General features: G+C 41.1%; 1 protein-coding gene across 13 annotated transcripts in view; it reads right to left on the reverse strand.

The window, feature by feature from the left end:
- Positions 1-15,421, reverse strand: part of SHANK2 (SH3 and multiple ankyrin repeat domains 2) — a 278,701-nt gene that overhangs the window by 98,090 nt on the left and 165,190 nt on the right. For all 13 annotated transcript variants that reach the window (XM_038139490.1, XM_038139489.1, XM_038139488.1 and 10 more), the window contains one exon: positions 14,321-14,445. In XM_038139490.1, coding sequence (XP_037995418.1) covers positions 14,321-14,445 — 125 coding nt within the window. The remainder of the gene's footprint in view (positions 1-14,320; positions 14,446-15,421) is intronic.

Below are 15,421 nucleotides of genomic sequence, written 5' to 3' on the forward strand. Positions count from 1 at the left end.
TAAAAATACTTGGAGAACCAAAGAGAAATCCTGTTTTGCTTAATTCAGAAGAATGCTTTAATTTTGCAAACCAGATATTGCTCTGGAATTGTTTAATTTTTCATCCTTGAGCTTGTTGTAGCAAGGGTTATCCTGCCACATGCTGGGTCAGGCTTTCTGCAAAGCCATCAATCCACATAAAGTGTATCCAGACAGCTCTTTGGACACCAACCCAGGACAATTTCGAGAGCTCTCAGGAGCTGACCTGTGTCTCTCACTAAACTGATGAGGCAGCACTTCTCTGTGAAGCCAATTCTTTGCAGAAATCTTTCATTATATTCTATTTTTTTCGCTACTTTTCTGCATCCCAGAGACCACCAACTCAGTCCTCCTAGAATGGGTGGCTTGGAGCAGCCAAATTTCTTTTCAGACCAAGCAAACTCAGTGAAATTTATCCAAAAGACCATTGATGGAATTAGGATATTTTAGTGACAAACTGAGTCACAAACGCACGATTCCCAGCCGTTAATTTATTAGGTCATATAACAGGGAAAGAATTCGATCGTAACATTATAACACAGCTGTTTAATTTCAGATGTGGAACGAGGCCAAGGATTGGATAATTGTGCTGCTTCAATTAGTGGTGACTCGAGAGCTGGTGAAGTGGCATTGTTTGCTGCCAGGCAGGAAGCCCAGGGAAGCTCATTAACCAGCCCGAGGACGTGAAGGGCTGGGGGGGCTGATCCTCAACAGGCCATGGCAGGTGGCAGCACAGCAACAGCGGGGACCTGCCTTCCCCACACTGAGCACAGTTAGCAGCAGTGCAGCCTAAAATCTGCATTTCCCAGGAAAAAACTGCATCTTCCAGCCAAAGGATATTGGGCAGAATTGTTTGGGCTTATGCAGACATCTCAAAGAATCGTGGAATCAGAGTGGTTTGGGATGGAAGGGATCTTAAAGGTCATTTAGTTCCAACTCCCCTGCCACGAGGGAGACGCTTCCAGGGACCTGGGATCTGATGAAGGTTCTCATAATCAGTATCTGTGAAATTCATTTCACTGGAAATTCAATCCTATGTGCTTCTCCTTTTTTGTTCCTTTCCCTGCATTAGAAGTGTTTATTCATCCTTCCTCTGCCCTGCCTTTATCAAAATACAGTCATCCTATCCCCCCGGCAGTGATGTGCTGTCAATATTTTAATAATGCTACCATACCTCAGCTGTCCCCAGCCCCCAGCTCTTGGGGCAGGATTAGGGTCCTCTGGAAATCACTCCAGGCAGAAGTTGGGAAGCTTTTGCCTCAGCCAAGGGAAAAAGCTCACAGTGCTATGTTATATTGCCACTGCAAATCTCTCCCTTGTAGGAACCAGACAAGGATGGAGAAAGGTTGTCAGCATTAACCACTAGGGTTGCCATTCTTATCTGACCTTGGGAGTGAAGGGGAACGGGGGAAAACAACGAATCACTCTCTGTATTTTTCAAACTGCTGGGAAAAAATTGTCAGAGGGAGAATCATATCATCTTCCTTTTTTATATTCTCACCTCCTTAGAAAGCTTATTCATATCTCTGTCTCTATTTAGGCTTCCTAACACGTACTCATTGGTGCATTTTTGGAGGGGCACAGGGAAAAGGGTGGCAGGGGAGGCTCTGCTCCCTAAAATCACCCTCCCGGCTGGCTGAGAAATCCAAGGGTTAACAGCATTATTATTATCATTCCTCACCACTTGCATTACTCAGAAAAATCCCAGCAGGCTGCCAAAGCTGCCACAAAACATGAACAGCCTGAAGAGATGGATACATATGGTGGCTGAGGCAGCTACATCCAGCTCAGGCTCCCACTGCCACGAGCAAAGCTCAGAGAAAAGGGATCTCTCCAGACCACACAGCCCCAGGAACGCCTGGAAAACGTGACAGCACTTCAGGGAGCTGGACTGGCATTGGTTCTGTTCCAGCTCTCTCAGTGTCACTGGGTTCTGAAGTTTATTTTGGGATTGAAATGAGGTGCAGAATTTGGACATCTCTGCTTGAACCAGGGGTTTTCTGCAGTCCCTGACAGAGGAATCCGAGGGGACATCTGGCACTAACATCAAGATGACAAGACATAGAGCAATGAGAATGCTACAAATAGAAGCAATGGTTTCACCTTTTTTAAGAATTCCTCCAAAAGTGAGGAATTTAAGTAACCAAAATAATTTTTAAAAGATTGGCCAGGCTTCCCAGATGTTAGAAAGTGCTGGATTTATGCTTTTCCCCACATATAAATATGTTACCAGCTTAACTCCCATTTTTTACTGTTGATAATCTTTGAGTGATTCAGTGCCTTGATAGAAAGCCATAAATCTGACAATTTTCAAACGTTCAATTTTTCAAAACATGTACTGCCATTGCCCTCCTACTGGTATTTATGTGGAAACACATGGACTGGATTTATCCAGCCCAACTTATATTCCTGCCCAGAGTGTCCTCTGAGCATTTGTGTCTCTCACATGGGACAATCAGGCCCTTGTTTTGTGCCCAGCTGTGACCTGAAGTCCCTAAGACTGAAATAATTTCTACAAAATTGTTGAAGAAAAAAAAATCACTATTTTATTTTGATTTGCATAGCTCTGAGACTTTTTTCCTTCCAGAAATAAGTTGCCATGCATTTTCTACCTTGCACAGTCAGTTTAGTAAACATTACATTTTAAATGAGGTTCTGTAATTCCAAGTCTAAGTCTAACCTTCTTCCTTCAACTGCTCCTAATATATCCTAAAATCCCAAGAGAGCCATTCAGCAAAGGTGTTGTTAACTTGCAAATAGAAAGCTGATCCTCAGGTTGATATCTTAAAGCTTTATTCTGCATCACAAAACATCTCACAGTCTGGTAAACCATTGGATCAAAATGTCTCAGTAGGCTGATAGAAAAAAAAACAATTTGTAATCACTTTTTTCCCCATTTTCTTGTTTTCTCCCCATCTCTTTCAACTTTTGAGATTGCATTTGTAAGGGTTTTCCTTCCCGATTTACTTTCCTCATCAGCAAGAAGATTGACAAATGAAGAGAAGTATGCTGGGATTACATTTCATCTATTTTTGGTCTCTCTGCCTGTCTGGTAGCAGCTCATCCACTACTTGGAGGATCTTGCTCCAAATCAGAATGAAACACTCAAAGCTGAACTTATCAAAAGATGAGCAGAGGGCAGTGAGACTGGCTCTTACAAGACCTTGTAAATACAGATTATCCATACTGAAAGCATCAAATAAAATCAACCCCTTCTTGTGCTAGAAGCAGACAGGGCTTGCAGAGAGCAGGAGCATCCTTTGGGAATGGGTTATTGAGCCTCAGCTTGCACACACCACTCCAAACTCCACATTAAGCAAATTCTCAAGTCCTCAGACTAAAGATCTCATTTTATGTTTAGTATGTGAAGGATCAGATGGGCAGGAACCTTCCCACAGCTACAGACCAAGTGATTTTTTAATGTCTGTCAGTGTAACAGGGCAGTTTTCAGAGTAAACTTTGTGCTGAGAGAGTTCTCAGTGTGCAGGGGAGAGAACAGGAACCAACGTGAATCAAAACTAATTAAAATAATAATTCAAAAGAGACACTTCTCCCAAAGATATTACTGCAGAACAATAAAGAAAGTGCTGTGCAAACATGGCATATTTTATTGAAGACAGCATTTCCTTACTCGGATCCCCATGGACTGGAAACCAAAATCCAAAGCAGGAAGAAAAATGTTCCTTGTCCATAGAATATGATAAAATTGAGATATTAGAAGGGAAAAAAAACAAAACCAAAAAAAGACCAAAAGAAAAAAAAAACAACAAACCCCTGATATTCTCCCATGGAGACAAATAAATAAGAAAAAGAGTTTTCTAAATGTGGATTTGCATATTCATGCCAATTTGAAAGTTAAAGCTTAGAATGGGTCATACATCTCCCAAAAACTGCTGTCATGTCACTGATCTCTGCTGATTATGAGTAACTGTGTTAAAACTATCTGGGTGGATAATTGCCTGGCAGCAGCAGTTTTGCATATAAGATTGTCACTAAAAAAAAAAACCAACTAAAAATAAACAACTTTTACATCTTACTACATCAAAAGGTCTTTAGAAATATGTAAATTGGATTAATGACATTCATTTGTACATTAAAAGCAGCAAAACAGAAAATATAAAACTGCTTAAAATATCAAATGTTTTTTAATATTCAGAGAGTCAAGCTGAAGCTTCAGTAGTAATCCAGCAATTAGATATGGGTTAGTATGCAAATGGAGGAGGAATTTCACTCATTAAAATTCCTCTGTAATGTCAGGAAGGTGGCAATATTCCTGTGTGGAAAACCTATTCTTGGTGACTTTTACAACAGTGTCAAATATTGTACCAGCTCCATTTATATGTTCCAAACCCTTCCCTGTTTTCTAAGGTTAAAGACAGGAATTTACCCATTAGATAATCCCTTCAGAGATGGAAAAGCATACCCATACAATCTTCCTATTCCAGCAACAGTTAATATTAACATTAAAAGATCCTAATCTACCCAAAATGAATCAAACCATTTCAATCTGCCTTGAAAGAGGACAAGAAAAAGTCAGTGCCTGGATGACAAGATTTAGTGTAGCTGCTTTAGGAGCATTTGAAGAGTTCAGAGAGGATCCAGCCATGGGAAGATTCATCCACCATGGGAATGTTCTGAATCCAGTGTTTCCAGTTCCAGTGAAGCAGCTGAAACATGAGCACTTTGAGGCAATTGCAGAAAGCTGGAACTGCCTCACAGAATGCTAAACCCCTGCAAGTTATCCCAACTTCTTTGCAAGGACAGAACCAGAGAATGGTTCAGGTAGGAAAACCCCTCAAAGATCACTGAGTCCAACCACTAACATAGCCCTGCCAAGGCCACCACTGACCCATGTCCCAAGTGCCACCTCCACACGGCTTTTAAATCCCTCCAGCAATGGTGGCTCCACCACTGCCCCAGGCAGCGTCCCAGGCCCTTCTTTCTGGGGAGAAATTTTGCCTAAAATCCAGTCTAAACCTGCCCTGGCCCAACTTGAGGCCATTTCTCCTTGTCCTGTTCCTTGGGGGAAGAGGCAGTGGCTGTCAAATGGCAGCAGCTGCCCAATCTGGCATTATTTGCTGCGATTCAAGGCACAGGCTGAGGTTTTCACACCTTTACACGTGGAACAAGACCCATCCAGAGAAAACCACCTTGATCAAACCCTTGGGGAGACCAAATAGGAATGAGTTCAGGCACCCAGATTCGGGGCCATACCATGAGAAAGGAGCAAAAGGACCAAAGTTCTGAACAGCACTTCTGCAGAGGTTTGCTTGGGATACAAAGAAACAGGAAAAAAATGCAGGAAAAGAAGAGTTGGAGATGAATATTCCTAGTCTTTGAGTCTTGGATAACAGCTGCCTACATCATTTCCAGCTCTGAAGAACCACCACTTTTTTAGGTTTGCACATGATTTCTATTAAATATCTGCAAACTATTCTAAAAATGCACAGGGAATTATAGGAACCAAAGAGCTATTCCCAGACAAAACCCGTCTTCAATTCCATTCCCAATCTATCTGGTTTTGTACAAGCCAGCTCCAAAACAGGCACAGTAAATAAGGCATATTTAGATATAAAAAACCCAAGAAACTTTCACAAAATTATTACAATGGATGTTTTGCTGGTGATTTAAAAACAATTTCCTTTTAATTTGGGAGTTAAAGTGAGCCATAATCATTCTCAGTGTAAATAAATACACCAGATGCAGTTAACAACTCACAAGCCTGTCAGCAATGACCATGGCTTCTCACAAATCTATCTGGTGCTGAAAAGACACAGGTCAAGTCCATTAAAAACAATAGCAGCTGTTTGGAGAACAGTTCTGGAAGAAGGAATTGCAGTAAAAAATATCAGGGAGCTTGATGTGGTGAAATAAAAAAGGATTCTTGGATTTTGCTGCTTGTATTTTTTTTTTAATAAAATACAACATAATCAACATAAGACCTTTGTATCTGCTCTGCAGATTTTTGTATGGTATTTGTCCAGAACCAACCCTTTTTGTAACAGGCTGTAAATAAACTCTTCCATTGCTTCTTTTTATGAACTTCTATGATTCCAAATTTTCTCTTCATCAGCAAATAAAGGAACATTTGAGTACCTACTCTTATCCTATCATCCTACACTCATTCTTGAGAAACTTCCATGTATTCGCTAGGACAATTTCCAGTGCTCTGATCAGCAAAGCTCTCAGAGACCTTCAGGTGCAGCCACGTCCAGAACCCAAAACAGAGGAGTCACCACTTGGCCATGAAGACAACACAGGAGAGCCTATTTTGACCATGGAGAAATTATGTTTTTCTAACAAGTGAAAAGTTTCTTCCACAAGATGAGGAGAACAAGAAATCCACCTCCCCAGACAGCTGCCAGAATATATGAGGCAAAAGCAAGGTAATGATAAACTATTATTATCCTTCATTGTTGTATACAAGAGTCTCTGAAGATTCCTATCAGTGGCACAACAGGATGTAAAATGTTATTTCTAATCTGATTGATTTAAAGCACATTTCAATTTGCTTATTAGATGAATTTGCTGAGCCACACAGTCACAAGGCATGGGAAATGCTTTGAAGGTAGAGAAAAAAATTAGGCAGGGATTCCTTGGAAAGCCACCTTCTCCCTTACTGGTGTCCTGCAGAGTTGCACAGTAATTTCAGAGGAGCACAGCAGCTCTGAATGGGGTGGCCATAATTTATTGGGATAACTCCATCACTGAATATTCCCATGTATTTACCATTAGCCATCTTAGCAGGAGGACAGCAATGGGGAAGGAAGCCTTCTCCTGCTTTTTTTTTAAAAGCAATTAATGGATTAAATCGGAATCTTTTCTAGAGGACACACGCTAGAGATTGGATATAAAAGGAATGTTAATCAAAGGAATGTAGAGCTTCTGCTAGATCAGACTCAAAAGTTCAGAATGTCTTCAAATCAAGTGTTTCTGCAGTTCTTAGCACCCACACAGAAACAGCAGGGAGCCTGCTGTGTGTACCAACATTAGGGATTTATTTAACCCCTCGAAACCCTGAGAACAGTTTGGGAACCTCATTCCACAGTAAAGGTTAAAAGGGGATGACACTGAGGAAATCCAACCAAAACCCCTAAATGAATACAATACATGTCCACCTACAGAGTTCTCATTTGCCTTTTCTGATTTGGAGATTATAGCAAAGATATATTTGCCTAGCAGGGGTCCATGAGTGAAGCTATTTTTTCAGAAAACCTGAATTTTTGGGATAGGGAAGGTTACTGCTCATGAAGCCGATGATGATCACATGTTCCTACTCTTCCTTTCTTCCTTTTAACCCCTGCACGGGTTTGTGGCCCACGAAACACAACCAGAAGTGAACTGAGCATTTCAGTGTCAGACAAATTGATTGGCAGTCTCAGAACAGGAAAAAGAAAACTGTCCATAAACAAAGGAAGGAGCCATGACACACACACGTGATAGTACTTCTCCTGCTTGAAAGATGCATGCACCTCCCCCAGAAAAAGGAAAACCAAAGAAAATAAAGGAAAAATTCCAGATTTTTAGGTTAGTTCTGTCCTAAGCAATAGGAGTTTGCCAGTTCTACTCCACAATTTGAAATAATTCATCTGCTTTCCCTCACCTGCAGTTTTGCAGGTTTGTAGCAACATCCTGCAATTAAAAGAAATGGTATTTTCTCCCCTTAAATACCAGGCACAAGTAGTGTTTTTCATATAGCTCCAATCCAGCAACCAGGTTTCCATAGTATCCAGAGACTAAAAAAAGCCAACGGCCTTCAGGGAAATTAATTTTAATAGAATGCCTTGTGGTAATTGCCCAACCACACCACAGAAATGACATTTATTTATTTGGTGTTAGTTTTAATACTTAACCCCAACACCTGAGAGCTGGAAATGAAAGAGATGCATTATCCCTGTGCTATTTGAAGAGAGGCTGGACAGATTTCTGCATGAGTGAAGACCATCCAGAGCTGAGCTTTATGTGACTCACAGGATGGCCAAGGTGGCTGGATGCCACTGGGTGGCTTCTGGGTTGCCAAGAACTGGCTATTTACACTAAGCAGCTTAACTTCTTACAAATTTGCTATTTTTAGAGGATTTTGTAGTAGGAATTTGGGGAAACAGTGGTTTTCATATTCACTACGAGTCAGAAAGCTCCCTGTGGATATCTCCACGCTCCATGTGCAGTCCCATGAGCTTTGGCAGAATCCCTCAGGATAGGAATGTCAGGAAATTCTGCTAAAATACTGCAGCATCCAGGCCAAAATGCCTTAAAACTGAAAATGGAGAACTGAATGGACACAGAGTTAGTTCTGCATGTTGCTGCCATTATCATCACAATTCCTTGCAAATCCTCCTCTCAAAGAAGCATAAAAATGAGCTCAGAGTTTCAAAGAGCTACTTGTTAAATTTTGGGGAACCAGAAGCCCAGTATAAACCTCATGAGAGTCAAGGCTAAAGGAAAATGCTTCCCAGTTCTGCTCACAGCCTGGAAAGCAAAGGGCTTTCATTCTTGTCTGTTCTTTGTTCTTATTTTTAAGCATATTACTTGCTTGTGTGTGAATAACTGAGGTCCTTTAAGAACCAAGTTATTTTTTGTCTGCCCATTTCCATCTGTCAAAAAGAAAACAATCTTAATAATGTATTTTAAAAAATACCCAAGATATGTTCCTCTTTTTAATGAGCACACTGGCACATTTGGAACATCATCACTTCCTAGGGGTTAGAGGATACACGTGAAAAACAGACAAAAAGAACAATCAGGAACAGTTATGTACAGTGGGTTTGTGCACATCCAAAGCACTCTGAAGGCACAATAATTTCATTAAGGTGTCACCATCCACTAAAAATATGAATTAAGGAAAAAACAAACCCAAACCCTCAGTTCCCGAGTTTAAGTGGAGAGAAAGTAAAACACTTCTCCATTAAGTGAAAAATTGATTCCCTCAGTCAGATGCTGCACAGATACACCAGGCTGTTTCAAACTTGTACCCCAGCTGCTCTTTTTCCAAGAGCTCATTGTCCCAACCCTCCAGTACATCTGCAGCTAGGAGGATTCCAAAAGCAAAACAGGAAGAAAGTTTTCTTTGGACTCTGAGAGCTTGCATTTGAGGCAGGCAAGCCAGGGGCTTGCTGGTGCTTAATAGACATAATTTACAGATGTCACCAAGAGGATGATGAGTAACTGCTTAATAGAAATAAGTTTTTTCCTCTAATGGTTGGTTAAATCAAACTGTGTGCCATTTCAATATACAGATTTAAAAACAGTGGTGTCCAGCCTGGTGCTATGCACATACATAAAAAAATCCCAGAATGGTTTTTGTTGGAAGGAACCAAAGCCCATTCAGTTCCAAGCCCCTGCCCTGGCCAGGAACTCCCTCTCCAGAAGCTCAAGCACTGCAGTGCTGCTGCAGCTTTGGCAAACCCCTCAACATTAAAAAGACGTTTGTAGAGTTGATCCAAACCCAAAGTAGGTGCTGTCTAGGAACAGAGCAGCTCCCAGGCTGGCTGTTCTCCTGCCAAACAGGAGGCTCCCTGGCTGGGCAGGAGCAGCAGCCAAGCTGGCAACAAAAAATCCTCCTGCAAGACACTGAACTAATGTGGACCTGCCTCTGCTGGTCCCCCAGAAAGGCCTAAGTGTGAGAGCTAATCCAGCCCTCAGAAATGTACTGAGAATGCTGGCTTTGCTTTCTTCCTCCTACACACAGCACTCTTATTAAGCGCTGCACAGAGCTGGTGTCCATACTGCTGGGAGGAGAGGAGCAAACTTTCAGCTGCAACCTGAGAATCCTGGTTCTTACAAAGCCACTAACAAAGCCTCCACTTATTTCCGAGAGAGAAAAAAAGTATCATGGTTCTCATGAGTCTGCCCATGAGAAAAAAAAAAAAAAAATTAGATTTCTCTCTGGTGGTAGAAGCGAGCAGAGCTCACACTAGGAATAAGGGAAAATGCACCCGGGGGTAATTAATGAAGATTATCAAAGGATGGGAAAGTTTCTCTCTTGCTAAAAGGATTGGAATCAGTAATAGCTGGCTTTGTAAAACTACTAATTCACCCAGCCACTGAATACCAATGTAAGGCATAACATAGTTAAAAATATTAATAATTACTAGAGTTTAAGCTACAACAATAAAGTCCAAAGTTTGCTTCCTACAGCTGTTGTCAAGTTTGTATACAAAGTGCTTACTGGAATAAAACCAGGAGCCTATTCCTAAATAGGCTTCATTTGTCTATGAAGGTGGATTTTTTTAGTATTTCAGATTTTTAAATGCCTCCCTAAATGTTTATTGCAACTTCTTACATGCAGTCAGAGGACAGATATCTTTAATACAATGATAAAATAATGCTGTCTGTAATAAAATGTTTATTTTCTACCCAGAACCGGTTAAAGAAAAGTTTGTACTAGTAAATTGTATAAGCTTTTGAGGATGAAGAAATGCAGGCAGTTATACTACAGATATTTTGCCTGTTTTAGTACAAGTACCAGCTGAAGAGTTCTGCAGCAAAATGATGACATTTCATCTGTTACCATCTCTGGTTTTTATCCTCAAATTAAACCTTGAATTTTGCCCTTTTGTTTTTATTTTTTAAATGAATAATTCACCAGGTTTATCTGGTTTACATATTAACTGGAATGTAAATAAGCAGCTATGCTATTCCAAAGACAATAACATTTCAATTTCTCTAGAAAAATAAGAGATTTTATGGCACAATAATGCAAACTGCAATGCCTCATTTAGAGAACAAATGCATTGTTCTGGTAAAATATTGCAGAATTAACTTGGCTTTCTGAGTATTGATAGTGTAACATTATTGTTTGTGTGACAGGGAAAATCCCCAGGAGCCACATCAGGCAACACCTGCAGAACAGCTGCACACTCACGGGGACAAGAAGAACAAATAGTTAGTAATCCACTGGGGGTTAATTTTAAAAGACACTCTATATCCTACCACACTGAAACCCTCCACAAAACTCTGTTCTGAGTTAAAACAGGCCTTCTGGTTTAATGGATTTCTTTACTCAAAGATGGTTAGACCTATGTCATCAAAGCAAATCTCCATCACAACCCCATCTTCAGGAATTCCTGAAGTCATGTCTCAAGGCAGAACTCTCTGATTTTTTCCAAACTTGAGCAGTTATAGTACAGCAATCCAGTCACTGATGAGTTATTAATGACGTACAAAGGAATTAGTGGTGGTTGTAATTTTTTAACCCCTTTCTAATGGAGACTGCAGTATTTAGCACTTGGCCTAATATGTTGCTTTACTTTTATCTATCTTTTTAATCAGGCTGGTATCAAGATTCAAGAAAACATCAACTAAAACAATGAAAAATAACACATAAGGCATGATGTAAAATGTCTGTTATAACAACCAAATCATAACCATCCTTGTTTTCTGACTGTTCATCAAAGCTACGGAAAAAAAAATCATATTGAATTGGCATCTCTTAAATTGCTTATGAAAATCCACATCTATTGACAGCTGCCTCTTCCTCACTCCTTCACCTCTAAAACTACTCCTGCACTTTTCCAGTACATTTGCCCTGTGCTCTATCCAGGAAAGCCACTACACACTTTACAATTTTTATCACAAAAACCACGGCTGGGTTTGAAGCAAGGAGGAGACAAACCACACACTGTCAGAAATTTCCATGGAGACTCTGAGCACTGTTTCCAAGGGCAAGTGTAATGTTCATCTCTGAAGTCTCATGTTAAAATTAGTTGTACAGGTTGGACAAATCAGGAACTGCACATTTGATAAAAACTCAATCATATGAAACAATGCCAGCTGTTCCAGGTAATCCCTACTCCCTTTATCTGCTGGACCAAAACAGCACCTTTTCTTCCTTTTTTGTATGGATATTTTATTTGCTCTGCTCCACATATATCAACCCCAAACATGAATTATTATAATGCCTCCTAGCTGATACTGAAGTTTTCCCTCCTCCAGAAGATTCCAGACCATAACTGTACACAAAGAAATGATGCCCTGTCCTCCTACCCTCGTGCTCTGCAAAGAAAGGGTCTATCTCCCTGTCAAACCTGTCTTTCCACAGTGAGGTTCCCCTCATCTCCATGACCCCGAGCCACCAAACCTCCTCAAGCAAGAATGAAGCATCAGCTCTGCCCCCTCATTTTGCCCCCTGCCAAACTCAACTCTCCCCTCCCTAATGCCCGGCGCCTGCCACGAGTGTTAAAAATAGCACTAATTAGGATCCTGGTTGCCCATTGACTCTTTTATTATTCATGTGACATTTATGATAAATGCCTGATGTTACTTACAAATGGTTGAGGTGGCACTTACACACAGAAGCATGAACTTCAGAGTCATGGGAGAAATCATTTAGCAGCAAGGCTGGCTGACTACACCAGGACACACAACCACTCGCTGGCGTGTAAATTTAAATCTTTTAGATCACCACAAAAGATAAAGTAGTTTGGCATTCCTGGAAGTGCAGGTGGACTTCTATATCAACAGTCTTTTGCATCACTGTAAATATCTCTAAAGATGGCTTTCTCCATCCAGCCAGGGCTGTGCACTGCATGTTGGCCATAAAACAGAAAAAAAATCCTGCCTTTCTCCAACAGAAAAGTCTCCTGCAACAGCCAAGTTGTCATTTCTCAGGATTTTCATATCCTCTTAATTAAGTTGCAAAATTCAGAACGGAATAACCCCGATGAACATAAATTACACAGAAATGGATTTGATTTGCATGTAATAATGGCTTCTTTCAGAATTAATTACAAATATGCTGGAGTATGGATTAACGTCCTCCTGATTCAGCACTGTATGTGCATGTTTAGCTGCTCTTCTAAGCTAAGGCTAGGAGTAAATTGTCTAGACAATTAATTATAATTCTTCTCTCATTTGCCAAAAAAACAGTAAAGCTTTGTGCAGAATCAGCTACCCAGCCTTCTTCCACCCCTTCAGAGATCTTAAAAAAATCCATGGGCATATTTGTCATTCCATAATGAATTTAATTGCACATTGTTCACCATCAATTCTATCTGTGCAATCTGCCAGTACAGACCCTTCATACTTCCTGTGGATTAAAAGCCTAACAAGAAAGCCACCTCTAAAAATACAGCCTTGTTTCAAAACCCCACCTAACAGGAACAGGGAGAGCTCTGGCAGGATCCCTGCCCAGGGATCGCAACAGTTCCATTTGTAAGCTGGTCTCTAACGCTTCTCCTTAAGTAAACAAACAGCAAGGGAAATGTGCCTGAAGACAGAGATAAAAATGCAGATCTATTTACTTTAGAAGCCTGCAAAGCCTGTTCTTTCACGGCTACAGTGTGAGGAAGTGGTGCAACTATTTAAATTCAATCACCATGGGAGTTCAAGGCACACTCCAAAAAAAGCTGTGCGTTGTACCCTCTCCCGCATGCAAAAGCCAGCTCTGCAGAAATAAACATTGTAACACCAGAAGCATTTTACCAAACCATACATGAGCCTGAAGAACAAGACATCAAATCATGTAAAATCAATAGATCTTACAGACAGGGTTTGACCAATCCATCCCAAAAGATCTATTTTCAGTACCTAGTCTCACAGAACCACAGCATCCCTTTGTTGGTCATGAAGAGGTTGCCGGGGGAAGAGGAAGAAAAATCCCAAATCATGATTTTGTTGTAAACTGACCAGTAACACTCAAAAGGAGAAGCAACTTTTTAAACAAAACCTAAAACGCCAACAAAAAAATCCTCCAAAATATCAATCATGAAGATATTTTTGGCATGGATAAACAGAGTATTTAAATATACCCTTTTTATAAAGTAATTTATACTGCAATAACATTCATTGTCTTTTGGGTTTTTTTTAAATTTCAGTGTAGTGTTGGAAAAATTCAATTTCAAGCCAAAGTAATTTGCTTTATTCTCCATGGTTACTAAACGCCACTGGACCATGGACATTTCTGAGTGCAGAAATAGTTGCATAAAAACTCATAAATTTTGGTTACTCCTCAAAAATATTTAGAAGAAACCAGAACTGATAGCCCGCAGTAAATATTGAAATTCATCTAAATTTCAATAACTGAAAGAAGACTACGACCACCCAGATATCTCTGAGAGTGCATTCCCAAAGGACAAAAAGAGCAACCAGAAAATTCCCAGTCAGCCTGACCATTGTTCTCTGTCCCTGCTTTCCTGAATGCTGCATGAAGTTTTACATTGATCAAGTGAAGCACATCACTGGTGTTAGCCCACAGAACCTGCTGCTCAGAGGCATCCCACACTTTTTCCAGAGTCAATTCTCCACCAGGAACATCACTCTTTCCCCAAGAGAGCACTGAGAATCGAAGTTCAGGATCTCCTACCTCGATCAAAAAGTCTCCAGTTCTCAGGCCAGCTTGCCATGCTACTCCCCCTTCATCCACAGATTCCAAGTACTGCAAAGCAGGAAAGGCTGGAGTTGGGGTGAATTCTTCAATTGGTGTGTCAGCTTTAAAAATAAATACCACATTAAAAAAAGAAAGTTATGGAGTGCTTGCAAATACCACTTGACTACAGGCCTATCATTGGCCATTCCAATTTAGGGTTAAAAAATGGTGGGTGCTGGAAGTGAAAGGGATGTGCCTCACGGGATTCGGGATGCTGGGGACAGAGTGCAACCCCCCTGCAACAGCAATCCACAGGTCTTCCTCACAGAGGGGGAAATACCTGCTCCTTTCCTGACACAAACCAAATCAAGCTGCACCAGGCAGTAGCTGGGTTCTGATATTCCAGGATATTCAGTATTGGCTCAAGTAACCCTTTTGTGTGCCTGGCAGAATGCTGTAACTCTGGCAACATCCACCTAAAAATGAATTATGTGCTGGAGCCAGGAGAGAGCATCTGGCCAAACTAGGGGGCTGGGGAGGGTGGCAAAGAATGAAAAAAAAAAAAAAGACCAGATTTTTTTTCCCCCCTCCTAAATTTAGACGTGCATAACAAAGAAGAGACCACTATTTAGGACAGGAGGCACAGCTGCCCCTGTGACAGCCCTGCCTGCCCCTCTGTGTCACGTACACACACAGACAGAAAAGTCCTTGGGTCTTTCACCTGAGCTGCCCCCGCTGCTACGGAGAAAATCTGGGGGAAACCACTGGGCTCAGCCAGAGGGAGTGAGCCCTGCTCAAAGCACTGATAACCCACACCAACACTCAGAGATAAGGCAGTGCCTTGGGCTTCCCTGCTTCAACTCCAGACATTTCATTTGACTAAAACTGGCAAAGCTTTCCCAGCCCTGCAAATCCACGGTGGCACGGGTCTAGGTTTAGGGGTGGGGAACAGGGAGAGCAAAAGCCATGTCCCAAGAATGAAGACATGGAATAATTTTCATGCTCAAGCACGGCAAGGGAGAACCCACGTGAAATGAGGGGGAGCAAGAGATGGGACATACCATCACACACACATATATATATATATTCTTTTTTAAA

This window comes from Motacilla alba, chromosome 5 (assembly GCF_015832195.1).
Source record: "Motacilla alba alba isolate MOTALB_02 chromosome 5, Motacilla_alba_V1.0_pri, whole genome shotgun sequence".
Lineage (NCBI taxonomy): Eukaryota > Metazoa > Chordata > Aves > Passeriformes > Motacillidae > Motacilla > Motacilla alba.